General features: G+C 44.7%; 1 protein-coding gene across 2 annotated transcripts in view; it reads right to left on the reverse strand.

Moving 5' to 3' along the window:
• LOC121550950 (fibrinogen C domain-containing protein 1-like) overlaps positions 1-19,689 on the reverse strand; it is a 188,879-nt gene that overhangs the window by 122,971 nt on the left and 46,219 nt on the right. For both annotated transcript variants that reach the window (XM_041863415.2, XM_045226822.1), the window contains one exon: positions 4,486-4,971. In XM_041863415.2, the coding sequence (XP_041719349.1) occupies positions 4,486-4,971 (486 nt within the window). The remainder of the gene's footprint in view (positions 1-4,485; positions 4,972-19,689) is intronic.

The following is a 19,689-nucleotide window of genomic DNA, read 5'->3' on the forward strand; positions in this document are numbered from 1 at the left end:
ACTTGACTGAAGTCCAGCTGTGGTAAATTCAATTGATTGGACATGATTTGGAAAGGCACTCACCGGTCTATATAAGGTCCCACAGTTGACACTGCATGTCAAAGCAAAAACCAAGCCATGAGATCCGAGACAGGATCATGTCAAGGCACAGATCAGGGGAGGGTACCAAAACATGTCTGCAGCATTGAAGGTCCCCAAGAACACATTGGCCTCCATCATTCTTAAATGGAAGAAGTTTGGAACCACCAAGACTCTTCCTAGAGCTGGCCGCCCGGCCAAACTGAGCAATTGGGGGAGAAGGGTCTTGGTCAGGGAGGTGACCAAGAACCCAATGGTCACTCTGACAGAGCTCCAGAGTTCCTCTGTGGAGATGGGAGAACCTTCCAGAAGGACAACCATCTCTGCAGCACTCCACCAATCAGTCCGTTAAGGTGGAGTGGCCAGACGGAAGCCACTCCTCAGTAAAAGGCACAAGACAGCCCACTTGGAGTTTGCCAAAATGCACCTAAAGGACTCTCAGACCATGAGAAACAAGATTCTCTGGTCTGATGAAACCAAGATTGAACTGTTTGGCCTAAATGCCAAGCGTCACGTCTGGAGGAAACATGGCACTATCCCTACTGTGAAGCATGGTGGTGGCAGCATCATGCTGTGGGGGGGATGTTTTTCAGCAGCAGGGACTGGGAGACTAGTCAGGATCGAGGGAAAGATGAACGGAGCAATGTACAAAGAGATCCTTGATGAAAACCTGCTCCATAGCGCTCAGGACCTCAGGCTGGGACGAAAGTTCACCTTCCAACAGGACATCGACCCTAAGCACACAGCCAAGACAACACAGGAATGGCTTTGGGACAAGTCTCTGAATGTCCTTGAGTGGCCCAGTCACAGCCCGGACTTGAACCCGATCGAGTATCTCTGGAGAGACCTGAAAATCGTTGTGCAGTGACGCTCCCCATCCAACCTGACAGAACTTGAGAGGATCTGCAGAGAAGAATGGGAGAAGCTCCCCAAACACAGCTGTGCCAAGCTTGTAGCGACATACCCAAGAACACTCGAGGCTGTAATCGCTGCCAAAGGCGCTTCAACAAAGTGCTGAGTAAAGGTCTGAATACTTATGTAAATGTGATATGTCCGTTTTTTTTATTTTTAATACATTTGCAAAAATGTCTTAAAACCTGTTTTTGCTTCGTCATTATGGGGTATTGTGTGTAGATTGATGAGGGGGAAAAAGGATTTAATCAATTTTAGAATATGGCTGTAACGTAACAAAATGTGGAAAAAGTCAAGAGGTCTGAATACTTCCCGAATGCGCTGTATATGCAAATAACCATTGCCATATATGGATCTGTGCCATTCACTGTGTTTATAGCATTAGCAGTCGCGAGTAGATGCGCTTGTTTTGATATCAAAGCGAGAGCTGATTGTAGCCACCTGTGCACATTTTGTTCATATTCTTTGCTAGTTAGTGAGTTATTAGCCTAGTTATAGCTCATTTCCAGTCATTGTAGTCCCCTGTAGCTCAGTTTGTAGAGCATGTCGCTTGCAACGCCAGGGTTGTGGGTTCGTTTCCCACGGGGGGCCAGTATGAAAAAATGTATGCACTCACTAACTGTAAGTCGCTCTGGATAAGAGCGTCTGCTAAATTACTAAAATTTAAAATGTAGTCAACAATGGGGGAGTGGTTGCTTCCTACAAGAGCACAAAATGTGTGCCTTTCTAGCCATCTTTAAAAAGCGAGTCAGGTAAAGAGCTTTTTTTATCAAATCTAATTTTATTCGTCACATGCGCCGAATACAACAGGTGTAGACCTTATTGTGAAATGCTTACTTGAAAGCCCTTAACCAACAATGCCAATGTGCCAGGTACAGGTTAGTCGAGGTAATATGTCTTAAAGGGGCAGTGTTGTATTTTGAGTCTTGAATAAGCTAAGTTGCCAATAGGCAGAGGGTAGCATAATTTGCCTGTTTCTCTCTAATAATGGTATGGGAATAATAATTAATATTATTTTGTAAAGTGGATCAAACCACATTTTCAGTCACCTCCTTGTCTGAAGGACAAGTCGATAAACAGGTTTATGTCAAGCCCTGCATGTTTTTTTCAAAAGTCTCATGGAATGTAGGCCTACATTGAACACCACACATTAGCTGCTACTGACAGAACAGCTGTCAGTAGCAATACATTTGTCTCCATTGTTTTTGATGGTAGGCCACTCTGGAAGGCCTACATTATGATAAAATAGCCACAAAGAGCTGTGGAAGTCGCTTTGGATTAAAAACACTACTAAGGAAAGAAACCTATAAACTCCCACTTTGGCCACTGTTAAAACTGTAACTTAAAGCGGGTACAGCCTCAGTGTTCACAGTTAACGCACGCCGGTAGTTCCACAGAATTTTCACAATGTTGAAGTTAGCGCTCAGCAGACCTGAAATTTGCTCAGTGCTGAAAACAATTTGAGGGAACATTGGTGGACACCCTAGTATATGTTAAGTTAAATGTGTACAGAGAGTGTTATTGTCTCCCTGATCCAGGACTAATCAGAATACTTAAAAAAAAAAAAAAACATCCAAACATCACCCCTGCCCAGACCTACCTGTTGATACTCCCTTCTCCAGCGCTCATATCACTCTCCGCCACATGGCCTCAAACTGCACCATTTTGTTTCTCTCCGTTGCCCACGCACTTTCAACATTTAGATAATAAAGCATTTAACCTTTCCATTGTGTTAACGATGGAGGATTGGTTGATTTCCAGTTTTTAAGTATATGTTTTTTCAAGATGATTGAAAAGAAAAGTATCGTCCAACCCATCGGGTATCTCACTGCACCCTCATATGCCATATCTTGAAATATGCAGACAGACAGATTAAAAGTACATTTACATTGTAATACTTCTGACAGCCAACTTTCTGACTCCGGCCATACTTTTTTGACTTTATAGCATTCCCAGAAGGCATGGATTATTGAGTCATTGTTAGTTTTACTCTTAAGACATGACTCTGCCATTGTGCTGTAGAATTTGTCTTGTGTAATAAATTCTATACATTAGTTTATACTGGATTAAGCGTACATTTTCATTAACTGTAATTTCGTTAGTCATGTTCCAACATTCCATCCATCTAATTAGATTACAATGGTGTATTTTGTTTTAGCAAGAAACTCACAGTAATAATTGTGTGTATGTATTGTATGTGTGTGTGTGTGTGTGTGTGTGTGTGTGTGTGTGTGTGTGTGTGTGTGTGTGTGTGTGTGTGTGTATGTGTGCCTTCGACAAATGTTAATATTTGAGAAGTAACTCCTCTCGCTGTGAGGCTGCCAGTGCGATATGGCAGATTATGTGAAAACAACTCATCTCATTCTTACCACGCTCAGAATTGATCTAATTCGTGACTTTGAATTAAGTGCTGCAGGGAAAAAAGCAACTGTTCAAGTCAAAAGAGCTGAACGGACAATACCAGGTTGACCTCTAAGTGTTGGAGAACATGAGGCTTGTGATTTGAACCAACCAACTTGCCTAAACACGGGAACACTTTTCTTGTAGGTTAATCTAGTCCGGTGAAGCTTGATTGTAGTAGGAACCGTGAGAGGGCCAGGAGATCAACATTCATGTTATTATTCAAGCCAAAAATCTTCATAAGCTATACACTGAGTATACCAAACATTAGGAACACCTTCCTAATATTGAGTTCCACCCACCCCCCGTCCTCAGAACAGCCTCAATTCATCTGAGCATGGACTCTACAAGGTGTCGAAAGCGTTCCAAAGGGATGCTGGCCCATGTTGACTCCAATGCTTCCCACAGTTGTGTAAAGTTGTCTGGATGTCCTTTGTGTGGTGGACCATTCTTGATACACAGGAGAAACTGTTGAGCGTGATAAACCTAGCAGCGTTGCAGTTCTTGACACAAACCAGTGCGCCTGGCACCTACTACCATACCCCATTCAAAGGCACTGAAATATTTTGTCTTGCCCATTCACCCTCTGAATGGCACACATACAATCCATGTCTCAATTCTCAAGGCTTAAAAAGCCTTCTATAACCTGTCTCATCCCCTTCATCTACACTGACTTGAAGTGGATTTAACAAATGACATCAATAAGGGATCATAGCTTTCACCTGGATTCACGTGGTCAGTCTGTCATGGAAAGAGCAGGTGTTAATGATTTGTACACTCAGCGTATATGGGTTTCATCAGTTTATGCAGCAGTAGAGCCAAGCATTAAATGGTAGGCCTACATACATAGCTACCAGAAGGTTGGTGCCCTGAAATTCAGGTGGAGAATAGTGCAGTTACTGTATGCCATTGAGCACAGTAATTAACCTGGCTTCCTCCAGTACAGAACATACTCAGCTAGAAAAAAATAAAAAATGGGAGAGCTGTGGAAGTATCTTTGGATGAAAAACACTAAGCAAAGAAACCATTTATCTCTCACTTTCACTGGGTCAGTGGTGGAATGGGGCTTTGGGGCCTATAGGGAGGGCCTCTAACCTTGATAAGTCGGCCTTGCTCCGTCTGCAGAGTGGTGAGCTCTTGACCCAGGTTCCCCTGGCCTCGCCTCAGAGATTCGTACTCCAACTTGAGCTGGTTGGCGTGGCCCGATAGCTTGGCCACCTCCTCAGCCAGCTTTACCAGCAGGGCCCGTTCCTGGCCCTTCACTGACTTCAGGTCCGTGTCATGGTCAGTTAGCGAGTGGAGCAGCGACGTCTGCACGCCCTCCAGCCGCAGGAAGTTGTTGTTGTAGTCTGGGCAGTTGGGGTCGATGAAGATGTTGATGTGCGAACCATCGCCCCGCTCGACCGTCACCAGGGCGTTAACCTCGTCGTGGTTGGTTGAGATGAGTGGGGGGCCGTCATTGGTGCCGGGGGGCGGGGCTTGGTAGTGGTTCATGAGTAGGATGGTACCGGTTGCCGTGATGGCCAGGAGGACGGCCACGAAGAGCAGGATGGTGCACAGGAAGTAGCTACAGCCCATCCTCTGGGGAGACAGGTGAGAGAGACACAGAGAGGAGAGAATAGCATGAGATTAGGACCCACTTTAGACAAACAATTTATACAGGTTTTATAGAACATTCATAAAGGATTCATAAGCACTACATAGAATCATTTATAAGCAAAGTCATACTACACTGAACAAAAATATAAATGCAACAATTTTAAAGATTTTACTACGTTACAGTTCATATAAGGAAATCAGTCAATTGAAATTAATTAATTTGGCCCTAATCTATGGATTTCAGATGACCAGTAATGCAGATATGCATCTGTTGGTCACAGATATCTTAACGAAAAATGTAAAGGCATGGATAAGAAAACCAGTCAGTATCTGGTGTTACCACCATTTGCCTCATGCAGCGCGACACATCTCCTTCGCATAGAGTTGATCAGGCTGTTGAGTGTGAACTGTGGAATGTTGTACCACTCCTCTTCAATGGCTGTGTCGAAGTTGCTGGAAATTGGCGAGAACTGGAACACGCTGTCGTACACGTCGATCCAGAGCATCCCAAACAGGCTCAATGGGTGACATACAGTGCATTCGGAAAGGATTCAGACCCCTTGACTTTTTCCACATTTTGTTATGTTACAGGCTTGTTCTAAAATGTATTACATTTCCCCCATCAATCTACACACATTACCCCATAATGACAAAGCGAAAACAGGTTTTTAAATATGTTGGGAAATTAAATATAAAATAATACAAAAAATACCTTATTTACATAAGTATTCAGACCCTTTGCTATGAGACTTTTCCATTGATCATCCTTGAGATGTTTCTACAACTTGGAGTCCACCTGTGGTAAATTCAATTGATTGGACATAATTTGGAAAAGCACACACCTGTCTATATAAGGTCCCACAGTTGACAGTGCATGTCAGAGCAAAAACCAAGCCATGAGGTCGAAGGAATTGTCCTAGAGCTGGCCACCCAGCCAAACTGAGCAATCTGGGGAGATGGCCTTGGTCAGGGAGGTGACCAAGAACCCGATGTTCACTCTGACAGAGCTCCAGAGTTCCTCTGTGGAGATGGGAGAACCTTCCAGAATGACACCTATCTCTGCAGCACTCCACCAATCAGGCCTTTATAGTAGAGTGGCCAGATGGAAGCCACTCATCAGTAAAATGCACATGACAGCCCACTTGGAGTTTGCCAAAAAGCACCTAAAGGACAAGATTCTCTGGTCTAATGAAACCAATATTGAATTATTTGGCCTGAATGCCAAGTGTCACGTCTGGAGGAAACCTGGCACCATCTCTACAGTGAAGCATGGTGGTGGCAGCATCATGCTGTGAGGATGTTTTTCAGAAGCAGGGACTGGGAGACTAGTCAGGATCGAGGGAAAGATGAACGGAGCAAAGTACAGAGAGATCCTTGATGAAAACGTACTTCAGAGCACTCAGGACCTCAGACTGGGGCGAAGGTCCACCTTCCAACAGGACAATGACCCTAGGCACACAGCCAAGACAACGCAGGAATGGCTTCAGGACAAGTCTCTGAATGTCCTTGAGTGGCCCAGCCAGAGCCCAGACTTGAACCCGATTTAACATCTCTGGAGAGACCTGAAAATAGCTGTGCAGCAATGCTCCCTATCCAACCTGACAGAGCTTGAGAGGATCTATAGAGACGAATGGGAGAAACTCCCCAAATACAAGTGTGCCAAGCTTTTTAGCTTCGTACCCAAGAAGAATCGAGGCTGTAATCGATGCCAAAGGTGCTTCAACAAAGTACTGGGTGAAGGGTCTGAATATTTCTGTAAATGTGATATGTTTTATATATTTTTTAATACATTTGCTAAAATTTCTAAAAACCTGTTTATGCTTTGTCATTATGGGGTATTGTATGCAGATTGATGAGGATACATTTTTTTTTTATCGAAGGAATTGTCCGTAGAGCTGCGAGACAGGATTGAGTCGAGGCACAGATCTGGGGAAGGGTACCAAAACATGTTTGCAGCATTGAAGGTCCCCAAGAACACAGTGAGCTCCACCATTCTTAAATGGAGGAAGTTTGGAACCACCAAGACTGTTCCTAGAGCTGGCCGCCTGGCCAAACTGAGCAATCGGGGGAGAAGGGCTTTGGTCAGGGACGTGACCAAGAACCTGAGGGTCACTCTGACAAAACTCCAGAGTTCCTCTGTGGAGATGGGAGAACCTTCCAGAAGGCCAACCATCTCTGCAGCACTCCACCAATCAGGCCTTTATGATGGAGTGGCCAGACGGAAGCCACTCCTCAGTAAAAGGCACATGACAGCCCGCTTGGAGTTTGCCAAAAGGCAACTAAAGGACTCTCAGACCATGAGAAACAAGATTCTCTGGTCTGATGAAACCAAGATTGAACTCTTTGGCCTGAATGCCAAGCGTCACGTCTGGAGGGAACCTGGCACCATCCCTACGGTGAAGGATGGTGGTGGCAGCATCATGATGTGGGGATGTTTTTTCCGCAGCAGGGACTGGGAGACTAGTCAGGATTGTGGGAAAGATGAACGGAGAAAAGTACAGAGAGATCCTTGATGAAAACCTGCTCCAGAGCGCTCAGGACCTGAGACTGGGAGAAGGTTTACCTTCCAACAGGACAACGACCCTAAGCATACAGCCAAGACAGCGCAGGAGTAGCTTCGGGACAAGTCTCTGAATGTCCTTGAGTGGCCCTGCCACTCGAACATTGATGGAGAGACCTAAAAATAGCTGTGCAGCGACGCTCACCATCCAACCTGACAGAGCTTGAGAGGATCTGCAGAGAAGAATGGGAGAAACTCCCCAAATACAGGTGTGCCAAGCTTGTAGCGTCGTATCCAAGAAGACTTGAGGCTGTAATCGCTGCCAAAGGTGTTTCAACAAAGTACTGAGAAAAGGGTCTGAATACTTACGTAAATGTGATATTTCCGTTTTTTATTTCTAATAAATCTGCAAACATTTCTAGAAACCTGTTTTGCTTTGTCATTATGGGGTATTGTGTAGATTGATGAGGGGGAAAAGGTGATGGCGGCGGATGAATGGCACGACAATGGGCCTCAGGATCTCGTCACGGTATGCATTCAAATTGACATGGATAAAATGCAATTGTGTTCATTGTCCGTAGCTTATGCCTGCCCATACCATAACTCCACAGACACCATAAGGTACTCTGTTCACAATGTTGACATCAGCAAACCGCTCGCCCACACGTCTGCCCGGTACATTGAAATTTGGATTCCTCTGTGAAGAGCAAAACTCTCCAGCATGCCAGTGACAATCGAAGGTGAGCATTTGCCCACTGAAGTAGGTGACAACGCCGAACTGCAGTCAGGTCAAGACCCTAGTGAGGACGATGAGCACACAGATGAGCTTCCCTGTGCAAACTCACAGTTTCATCAGCTGTCCGGGTGGCTGGTCTCAGATGATCCCACAGGTGAAGAAGCTGGATGTGGTGGTCCTGGGCTGGCGTGGTTACACATTGTCTGCGGTTGTGAGGCCGGTTGGACGTACTGCCAAATTCTCTAAAACTACGTTGGAGGCGGCTTATGGTAGAGAAATGAATATTACATTCTCTGGCAACAGCTCTGGTGGACATTCCTGCAGTCAGCATGTCAACACAACATGTGAAGTGTTGTTTCCATGTTTCATGAGCTGAAATAAAAGATCCCAGAAATGTTCTATGTGCACTTAAAGCTTATTTCTCTCAGAGTTTGTGCACAAATTTGTTTAAATCCCTGTTAGTGAGCATTTTTCCTTTGCCAAGATAATCCATCCACCTGACAGGTGTGGCATATCAAGATGCTGATTAAACAGCATGATCATTACACAGGTGCACCTTGTGCTGGGGACAATAAAATACCACTAAAATATGCACAATGCCACAGATCGGTGGGTGCAATTTGTATGCTGACTGCAGAAATGTCCACCAGAGTGTTTGTCAGAGAATTGAATGTTAATTTCTCTACCATAAGCCACCTCCAACGTTATTTTAGAGAATTTGGTAGTACGTCCAACTGGCCTCACAACCGCAAACCACGTGTATGGGGTTATGTGGGCACAAAGAGATACCGTGATGAGATCCTGAGGACCATTGTCGTGCCATTGATCCTCCGCCATCACCTCATGTTTCAGCATGATAATACACGGCCCCATGTCGCAAGGATCTGTAGACAATTCCTGGAGCTGAAAATGTCCCAGTTCTTCCATGGCCTGCATACTCAACATGTCACCCATTGAGCATATTTGGGATGCTCTGGATCGACGTGTACGCCAGCGCATTCCAATTCCCGCCAATATCCAGCAACTTCGCACAGCCATTGAAGAGGAGTGGGACAACATTCCACAGGCCACAATCAACAGCCTGATCAACTCTATGCGAAGGATGTGTCACGTTACATGAGGCAAATGGTGGTCACAGCAGATACTGACTGGTTTTCTGATCCACGGCCTAACCTTTTTAAAAAAGGTATCTGTATTCCCAGTCATGTGAAATCCATAGATCAGGGCGTAATTAATTTATTTGAATTGACTGATTTCCTTATATGAACTGTAACTCAGTAAAATCTTTTTGCATTTTTGTTCAGTATATATAAGCCTGTGTAGGTATAGTAACTAAAGCAAGATAGACTGTTAGGCTGAATCCTAACATGATATATTTGCGTATAACTCAAACTTTTGTGCATACATTCCATTTACATCAACATATGATCGAAAATATTATATGATGTATAGAGTTACATACACATATCTCAGGTTTGGCCTTCTGAGCGTGAGAAATAGTAAAACCACTGCTTATCGACAGGAAGTTGTGAAAAAATAAATGTAATTTTGATAGATATCTTGAAATACTGTACATAATTTCCCTTTCAACTCGTGAATAAATAATTGATTGAAATGGGCAAAAAGTATTTAGGATCCAACCTTGCCTCAACGAATCCGATTCTTACCCATCTACTCATAGCAAACCACTCTCACCACTAGACAAATAATTCACTCCACTTCAGTCTGTCTCACAATCCTTACACACAGACAATTCTAAAATCGTTAAATATCCAAAACATACCACCGACATCCATTGTCGTACAATATCAAATAAATGGGAACTACAGTAGGCTTCCGACTGCTTTGGGCTGACAAGGGGTTTGGAAAACCAACTCCTCTCCGAATGTGCATTTTGTCTTTCTCCTTTTTTGCATCATGGTGCTGAGGCAAGCATCCCCGCAGGGGAGGGAAGGAGAGTGGGACAGGAAATAAACTGGGTCTTGGCTTGCAGCTCAATCGTCTGTGCTTTGGCTAGGCGTTTCCACATAACAGCTCTCTCAACTGTGGGAGAACTAGTGTTTGTGAGTATGTGTGTGTACATTTGGGCGCATGTGTGTCTGCATGCATGAACTAGACCATTGCACTTCAGACAGTTAGCTATAATGACAAATGAAGTGATTGACACAGGAGGGGCAAAGACTAGAGCTCAGGGACCCTGTCACTGCCACATTGAAGGCCTTGCTTTGTAGTGTTTTTCTTTTGAGGTGTTCAGAGTTGTTTTTTTTTTTTTTTTTTGCTGTTTTTCAAATGCCATTTCAATGTGTTTCTACTTGATAGGAGAGATTGCTCCCTTGTGTGATCCCAGAGCAATGTTTTCATACCTTTTCCTTCTCTTCTCTTACAAATGGCACATACTGATAGCATGGTCATAATGTCTGCCTCCTCCCCTTGACTTTTTCTACATTTTGATAGGTTACAGCCTTATTCTAAAATTGATTAAATTGTATTTTTTCCTCATCAATCTACACACAATAAACCATCATGACAAAGCAAAAACAGGATTTTAGAAAATGTTGCTAATTTATATTAAAAATAAAAATTATATTATGTTGAAGCACCTTTGGCAGCGATTACAGCCTCGAGTCTTCTTGGGTATGACGTTACAAGCTTGGCACACCTGTATTTGGGGAGTATCTCCCATTCTTCTCTGCAGATCCTCTCAAGCTCTGTCAGGTTGGATGGGGAGCGTCGCTGCACAGCTATGTTCAGGTCTCTCCAGAGATGTTTGATCGGGTTCAAGTCTGGGCTCTGGCTGGGCCACTCAAGAACATTCTGAGACTTGTCCCGAAGCCACTCCTGCATTGTCTTGGCTGTGTGCTTAGGGTCATTGTCCTGTTGGAAGGTAAACCTTCGTCCCAGTCTGAGGTTCTGAGCGCTCTGGAGCAGGTTTTCATCAAGGATCTCTCTGTACTTTGCTCTGTTCATCTTTACCTTAATCCTGACTAGTCTCCCAGTCCCTGCCGCTGAAAAACATCCCCACAGCATGATGCTGCCACCACCATCCTTCACCGTAGGGATGGTGCCAGGTTCCCTCCAGACATGATGCTTGGCATTCAGGCCAAAGAGTTCAATCTTGGTTTCATCAGACCAGAGAATCTTGTTTCTAATGGTCTGAGAGTCCTTTAGGTGCCTTTTGGCAAACTCCAAGCGGGCCTTCATGTGCCTTTTACTGAGGAGTGGCTTCTGTCTGGACACTACCATAAAGGCCTGATTGGTGGAGTGCTGCAGAGAGGGTTGTCCTTCTGGAAGGTTTTCCCATCTCCACAGAGGAATTCTGGAGCTCTGTCAGAGTGACCATCGGGTTCTTGGTCACCTCCCTGACCAAGGCCCTTTTACCCCGATTGCTCAGTTTGGCCAGGCGGCCAGCTCTATGAAGAGTCTTGGTGGTTCCAAACTTATTCCATTTAAGAATGATGGAGGCCACTGTGTTCTTGGGGACCTTCAATGCTGCAGAAATTATTTGGTACCCTTCCCTATATCTGTGCCTTGACATGATCCTGTCTCGGAGCTCTACGGACAATTCCTTCGACCTCATGGCTTGGTTTTTGCATTGACATGCACTGTCAACTGTGGGACCTTATATGGACAGGTGTGTGCCTTTGTAAATCATGCCCAATAGAATTTACCACAGGTGGACTCCAATCAAGTTGTAGAAACATCTCAAGGATGATCAATGGAAACAGGATGCACCGGAGCTCAATTTCGAGTCTCATAGCAAAGGGTCTGAATACTTATGTAAATAAGGTATTTATGTTTTTTATTTATAATAAATGTGCACACATTTATGTTTTCACTTTGTCATTATGGGGTATTGTGTGTAGATTGAGGAAAAAATTATAATTTCATCCATTTTAGAATAAGGTTGTAACATAACAAAATGTGGAAAAAGTCAAGGGGTCTGAATACTTTCCGAATGCACTGTATTCTGCATCCTAGTGCTGTATGTACTCTATAAAGTTACCCAGTGGACACAATTTGGAATGGGATGTCATAATGACATACATTTAGGTTATAAACTGTTTTTTGGGGTTGTAGAGAAGCCAAATGACCAGATTACAACCAGGTAAAGATGTCAGTCATGACGAAATTAAGACGGTCTGGGAAGGATGGCCAGATTGCAACTATTTAAGGATGTGTTTTTCTGGTCCGTAAAAATAAGTAAAAAAATGTATTTTTATCAGTATACAACCTGACCATTTACGTCACAAAAGACATCAGTATTACGTAATTGCAACATCTATTTTTATTTATTTTTAGCGGGGCACAGTATCATAGAGGAAATGAGAAATACAGCCAGTCATTGATTTAGTGCCACAGCTGCAATGGAGCATTCAGCCTGTTAAAACTAGGCCCGGCCTGACCCATCCACAGACTGTGGAGCTACTCCCTATCCTTTCCCCCACAGCATCCTCTGCAGGCATTGTCATATTTATTTTAAAGATAATTAATGTGCACAAAGGATCCCAGCCTACTGCGCCATGCTGCACAAGAGAAAAGAGTCCCCAACCAATTTGTTACACCAAAGCCACAATGCCGCCTGTCTGCAAGAATTATTGGCCTTTATTGTAGAGAAGAGAACCCTCTGAACACATCTATCTGAGGAAGAGCAGAACAGAGAAGACTGGGGCTCCACGCTTTTCCTGTGAGCCTAAACACTCTGCTGCTTACCCTTTGTAACACAATACCAAAGCAGACACATAGAGCTGTGTGTGTGTCTGTGTGTGTATCACTATTTGAAAGCATTTGAAAGCGAGGCAAGTCGTCACCTCTCATATCCAATTCTACCGTCGTGCCCTTGAATCCGGCATACGACAACTCAAACGCAGCCATTCATATCTTGGCATCTCTGCCACCTCTGGCCCTGTTAGCCACTAAGGTTGGCATTGGAAAAGCACACTGCTGAGCAGAGACAATATTTGAGAACTTTTATCCGTCCATGCAGCAGAGAGAGAGAAAAGCTCACTGGGAGTACAGGCCTGGGCTGCACCAGCAGGGAGCTGTCGAACAGAATGAGCCGCCCTTATTCTCCTCCTCTCCTCCACCCCATCTCTCCTTCCCCTCTCGTTTCCTCCTCTCCTCTATCTCGTGTTTCATCTGGTGCAGCCAGACAAGGCCAAGACAGGCAGTGACATTGAACACCTCAGGACTAGGGGAGGTCACTGCTGCTGAGTCACACCAGAGAAAGGGGGTGACAGCACTACTGACTGCTTCTTTGGACTGTGAAAAGTGAAGTGTCAAGTGCTCACAATGGAATTGAGCCTAACCTAAAGGGAAGGCACATTTTGAGCTGGACCTGTTTTTATTTGTTATTTAAAAAAATATTGGGGGGGGGTTTACTGTCACATACAGCGACTGATGAAAATATTACAACTGTCATATAAGATTATTATGTCAAATATGTATAGATGCTGTTCTTCTACTAATCTCACTGCAACTCCCCTCCAAGTCTCCGACCACTACTTTGTATCCTTTCCTCTCTCGCTCTCCTCCAACACTACTCACTCTGCCCCTAATGCGCCGCCGCAACCTTCGCACTCTCTCTCCCGCTACTCTCTCCTCTTCCATCCTATCATCTCTTCCCTCTGCTAAATCCTTCTCCCTCCGATCTCCTGATTCTGCCTCCTCAACCCTCCTCTCCTCCCTTTCTGCATCTTTTGACTCTCCATGTCCCCTATCCTCCCGGCCGGCTCGGTCCTCCCCTCCTGCTCCGTGGCTTGACGACTCATTGCGAGCTCACAGAACAGGGCTCCGGGCAGCCGAGTGGAAATGGAGGAAAACTAGACTCCCTGCGGACCTGTCATCTTTTCACTCCCTCCTCTCTACATTCTCTTCCTCTGTTTCTGCTGCTAAAGCCACTTTCTACCACTCTAAATTTCAAGCCTCTGCCTCTAACCCTAGGAAGCTCTTTGCCACCTTCTCCTCCCTGCTGAATCCTCCTCCTCCTCCTCCTCCCTCCTCCCTCTCTTTGGATGACTTCGTCAACCATTTTGAAAAGAAGGTTGACGACATCTGATCCTCATTTATTAAGTCAAATGACACCGCTGGTCCTGCTCACACTGACCTACCCTATGCTTTGACTTCTTTCTCCCCTCTCTCTCCAGATGAAATCTTGCAACTTGTGACGGCCGGCCGCCCAACAACCTGCCCGCTTGACCCTATCCCTTCCTCTCTTCTCCAGACCATTTCCGGAGACCTTCTCCCTTACCTCACCTCGCTCATCAACTCATCCTTGACCGCTGGCCATGTCCCTTCCGTCTTCAAGAGAGCGAGAGTTGCACCCCTCCTCAAAAAACCTACACTCGATCCCTCCGATGTCAACAACTACAGACCAGTATCCCTTCTTTCTTTTCTCTCCAAAACTCTTGAGTGTGCCGTCTCTAGCCAACTCTCCTGCTATCTCTCTCAGAATGACCTTCTTGATCCAAACCAGTCAGGTTTCAAGACTGGTCATTCAACTGAGACTGCTCTTCTCTGTGTCATGGAGGCTCTCCGCACTGCTAAAGCTAACTCTCTCTCCTCTGCTCTTATCCTTCTAGACCTATCCGCTGCCTTTGATACTGTGAACCATCAGATCCTCCTCTCCACCCTCTCCGAGTTGGGCATCTCCGGCGCTGCTCACTCTTGGATTGCGTCCTACCTGACAGGTCGCTCCTACCAGGTGGCGTGGCGAATCTGTCTCCGCACCACGTGCTCTCACCACTGGTGTCCCCCAGGTCTCAGTTCTAGGCCCTCTCCTATTCTCTCTATACACTAAGTCACTTGGCTCTGTCATACCCTGACATGGTCTCTCCTATCATTGCTACGCAGACGACACACAATTAATTTCCTTCTGATACCAGGTGGCGAATCGCATCTCTGCTTGTCTGGCAGACATATCAGTGTGGATGTCGGATCACCACCTCAAGCTGAACCTCGGCAAGACGGAGCTGCTCTCCCTCCCGGGGAAGGACTGCCCGCTCCATGATCTCGCCATCACGGTTGACAACTCCATTGTGTCCTCCTCCCAGAGTGCAAAGAACCTTGGCGTGACCCTGGACAACACCCTGTCGTTCTCCGCTAACATCAAAGTGGTGACCCGATCCTGCAGGTTCATGCTCTACAACATTCGCAGAGTACGACCCTACCTTACACAGAAAGCGGCACAGGTCCTAATCCAGGCACTTGTCATCTCCCATCTGGATTACTGCAACTCGCTGTTGGCTGGGCTCCCTGCCTGTGCCATTAAACCCCTACAACTTATCCAGAACGCTGCAGCCCGTCTGGTGTTCAACCTTCCCAAGTTCTCTCATGTCACCCCGCTCCTCTGCACACTCCACTGGCTTCCAGTTGAGGCTTGCATCTACTACAAGACCATGGTGCTTGCCTACAGAGCTGTGAGGGGAATGGCACCTCCTTACCTTCAGGTTCTGATCCTACACCCAAACGAGGGCACTACGTTCATCCACCTCTGGCCTGCTAGCGCCCCTACATCTACGGAAGCACAGTTCCCGCTCAGCCCAGTCAAAGCTATTCGCTGCTCTGGCACCCCAATGGTGGAACAAGCTCCCCCACGACGTCAGGACAGCGGAGTCACTGACCACCTTCCGGAGACACTTGAAACCCTACCCCTTTAAGGAATACCTGGAATAGTATAAAAGTAATCCTTCTAACCCCCCTCCCCCACCCCCACCCCCCATAAAAATAAATAAATAGTGGTTGTCCCACTGGCTATCATAAGTTGAATGGACCAATTTGTAAGTCGCTCTGGATAAGAGCGTCTGCTAAATGATGTAAATGTAAATGTAATGATCAATAGTATGGGAGATTTCCCAAGTGAAATTATCATTAAGAATGAAGTCTTAATGGGAGCTATTGCATGTAACAGAGCTACAGTGTATTCTCCTGTACAAGGCCAGTATATGCTTGTTCTACATAACGCTGACCGGTGCTATTTGTGAGGCTATCAGGCTATTAATTGTCAGGCGGTGGTTGAATAGCTCCCAGATCACGGCTTAGCCTGAAACACTATACACACAATAATCCACTTGAGCAGATAACCTTGGATCTGAGCCGTTCTGAGCTGTGGCCCTTACTTAAACAGAGGACGCTTGTCCTCAACTGGTCTTCGCTTGTCCTCAACTTGACCGTAACTGCGCTACAGTTTTCTATGTGGAGGGAGGCAGAAGGGAAGCTAGGGTGTATTTGAAATGGTCAAAACTAGTGCACTATATAGTAAATAGAGTGCCACTTTAAACAGCCTATGAGGAAGGAGGCAGAGGGGAAGCTAGCTCAGCTCTCTGTACCATTAGAAAGTAGAGGGATAATGAAAATCATGAGGTGCTCTCATCTGACCCTCTGGTATGACTTGAGCACAGGTGCTGGCCTTAATGGTGTACTTGTGCTATGGGTACAGGGAGGGCATGCAGGCTCCAGGATATGTGTCTCATGCGAAAAGCCTGGCACCAAATTAAAAACCTTGACCCTCCTGCAGGCTGGGAATAATGAGGCTGACGCTGCAGCGATTTCATTTCATTACTGTACATGACAAAAAGGCCTGGTTCGAGCATTACACACACACACACACACACACACCAGAGGCGCAGGATTTTTATCATTGCAGTTGGTATCTACTTAGCTCATCATTAATTCATTTTTTAATGGGGAACATTTACCAAGTGGATTTATATTAAAAATCATGCAGGAAATGTAACTGGTCCTCCTCAGTGCCAACCCCTAACTGGCCTGCTGTTCTGAGGTTTTACTGGGGATGGAAGACAATGAGAACTCCCTGTGTTCTAGAATGTCAGTGCAGATGTCAAGACTGGTTGGTCTTCCACTTGGGGATTGGAAAAGACCATGGGGCCTAGATCAGTCTTTGGGCAGACAGACATAGTCACAGACTGTCAGTGGTGGAAAAAGTACCCAATTGTCATACTTGAGTAAAAGTAAAGATACCTTAATAGAAAATGACTCAAGTAAAAGTGAAAGCCACCCAGTAAAATGCTACTTGAGTAAAAGTCTAAAAGTATTTGGTTTCAAATATACTTAAGTATCAAAAGTAAATGTACCCAATTTAGGACTGTAGTGAAGTAAAAGTTGTCAAAAATATAAATAGTAAAGTAAAGTGCAGATACCCCAAAAAACCACTTATGTAGTACTTTCAAGTATTTTTTACTTAAGTACTTTACACCACTGCAGAATGTATACCACTACCTGTGTTGTGTTTTTGCCTCACATTTTCATATCCTGTGTGATGTTAATGTTAAAGCACATTTCCTGGCAGTCAGAGTGACCCCTTCTAATGTTCTTAGCACACATACAGTGGACTCAATCTGACAGCAATCTGCAAACAGCAGCTGGTACAAGGTGCCAGAGAAAAGAGGGTGAAATAGCTCACCTTCAGGACAAACACGGAACGCTTTCAAGCATACTCAAGAGGGAGTTGGTGCCAAGCTGGCACTGACATGCTGTGATTGTCATCCATGCATACAATGTGACCGGGCCACTCTGTCATGTTTTTCTATTTAACAACTAATCACTGGTAAATATTGCCCCCGGATTGGTCTATTCAAATCAAATGTCATTTGTCACATGCCTCGTAAACAACAGGTGTTGACTAACAGTGAAATGCTTACTTATGGGTCCTTTTCCAACAATGCAGAGTTAAAGATAACTAAATAAAAATATAGAAATAGTGAGAAGAGGAATAAATACACAGTGAAGGCTTTGCCTACCAGAGTACACTGCTGAGAGCCCATTTAGCACATGGTCACCCAAACCCATAATACAGACTTATGAAGTCAATGGCAAGCTTTTGGGGTAGGGGAGGGATGCACGGAAGATAAAAAATAAGAAAACGGTTTGATCTTTGGACACCACAACCATGGGAGAATAATCCCTGAAAGCTATCGGAGACTCTTTGTGCTCCGGGCTCAGTAGTCGACTTACTCCTCCGCAGCTGGGTGATTAAGACTCCGTCTTGTGTATTTTAGTCTGATCCTCTAACCAAGAGGGGATAACACACAGGCCACCCTGCTGCTCTGTGTCAGCATTCATTGAATTTCCTCACTGATATCTGTACCTTTTCCTCACACCACAGCGAGAGTGTATTTAGGACAATCCTGAGCGATACATCCATTCAGTGGTAGGGAGGCTGTGTCTAATTGAGAAACTGAGTGCAACAGGCATGGCTGTATATCAGCAATAATTAGGAGAAAGCTCAAATCCAATTGTAGTTAAGCTGAACTGCACTGATCTTGTATAATGTTAAGAGAATGGATGGCCAGATGCATATTTATCAGGTGAGCAGAGGAACAAGGGGGTAATGTACAGTAATCAGTAACTATGATGCAAAGCCATTCAAATGCAAATATGAACAGAGGGAAACTCCTTTTTACCTCATATCAGGAAGAAATTATGAGCCTCTATGTTGGGAAGAACATATTTTATTACCAAGGCACAATTCCACTGCTCTGCAACCACAGTTCTGTTTATCAATTTAGCAGAGCATTCTGGTAGAAACTAAGGATGTCGGATCTTTTTGGACAGACTGCATTTTTATAAGTGGAAAAAAATATTTTTGTGATAGTTCAAAGGGACAATACAATACACACCCCCATGACTGATGCAGAAAAACAGACATCTCATTTTAACCAGAGATCACAACTGCTGACCACAGTACGTGTACAGTTGAAACCATTTCGTTACACTATTTTAGTGTGCTATTTGTTTTAATCAAAATGATAAACATGCTTAATAATTATAGTTTGGTTTCTTTGTGATTAAATAAAACAAGCACCACTATCCTTTGGGATGAGGAAGTTACTTCAAATAATTATTCGTAGTGAGTGCCAGAATGTATCCATCATTATCATAAAATGTGTTAATGAATAACAGGTAAACACCTGCAGAAATAGGACTGTATTGTTACTTTGTATAAATGTGTGTGTGTGTGTGTGTGCGCAATGTGCCTAAACATACAGTGAGGGAAAAAGTATTTGATCCCCTGCTGATTTTGTACGTTTGCCCACTGACAAAGACATGATCAGTTTATAATTTTAATGGTAGGTTTATTTGAACAGTGACAGACAGAATAACAACAAAAAAATCCATAAAAACGCATGTCGAAAATGTTATAAATTGATTTGCATTTTAATGAGGGAAGTAAGTATTTGACCCCTCTGCAAAACATGACTTAGTACTTGGTGGCAAAACCTTTGTTGGCAATCACATAGGTCAGACGTTTCTTGTAGTTGGCCACCAGGTTTGCACACATCTCAGGAGGGATTTTGTTCCACTCCTCTTTGCAGATCTTCTCCAAGTCATTAAGGTTTCGAGGCTGACGTTTGGCAACTCGAACCTTCAGCTCCCTCCACAGATTTTCTATGGGATTAAGGTCTGGAGACTGGCTAGGCCACTCCAGGACCTTAATGTGCTTCTTCTT

This window comes from Coregonus clupeaformis, chromosome 18 (assembly GCF_020615455.1).
Source record: "Coregonus clupeaformis isolate EN_2021a chromosome 18, ASM2061545v1, whole genome shotgun sequence".
Taxonomy (NCBI): Eukaryota; Metazoa; Chordata; class Actinopteri; order Salmoniformes; family Salmonidae; genus Coregonus; species Coregonus clupeaformis.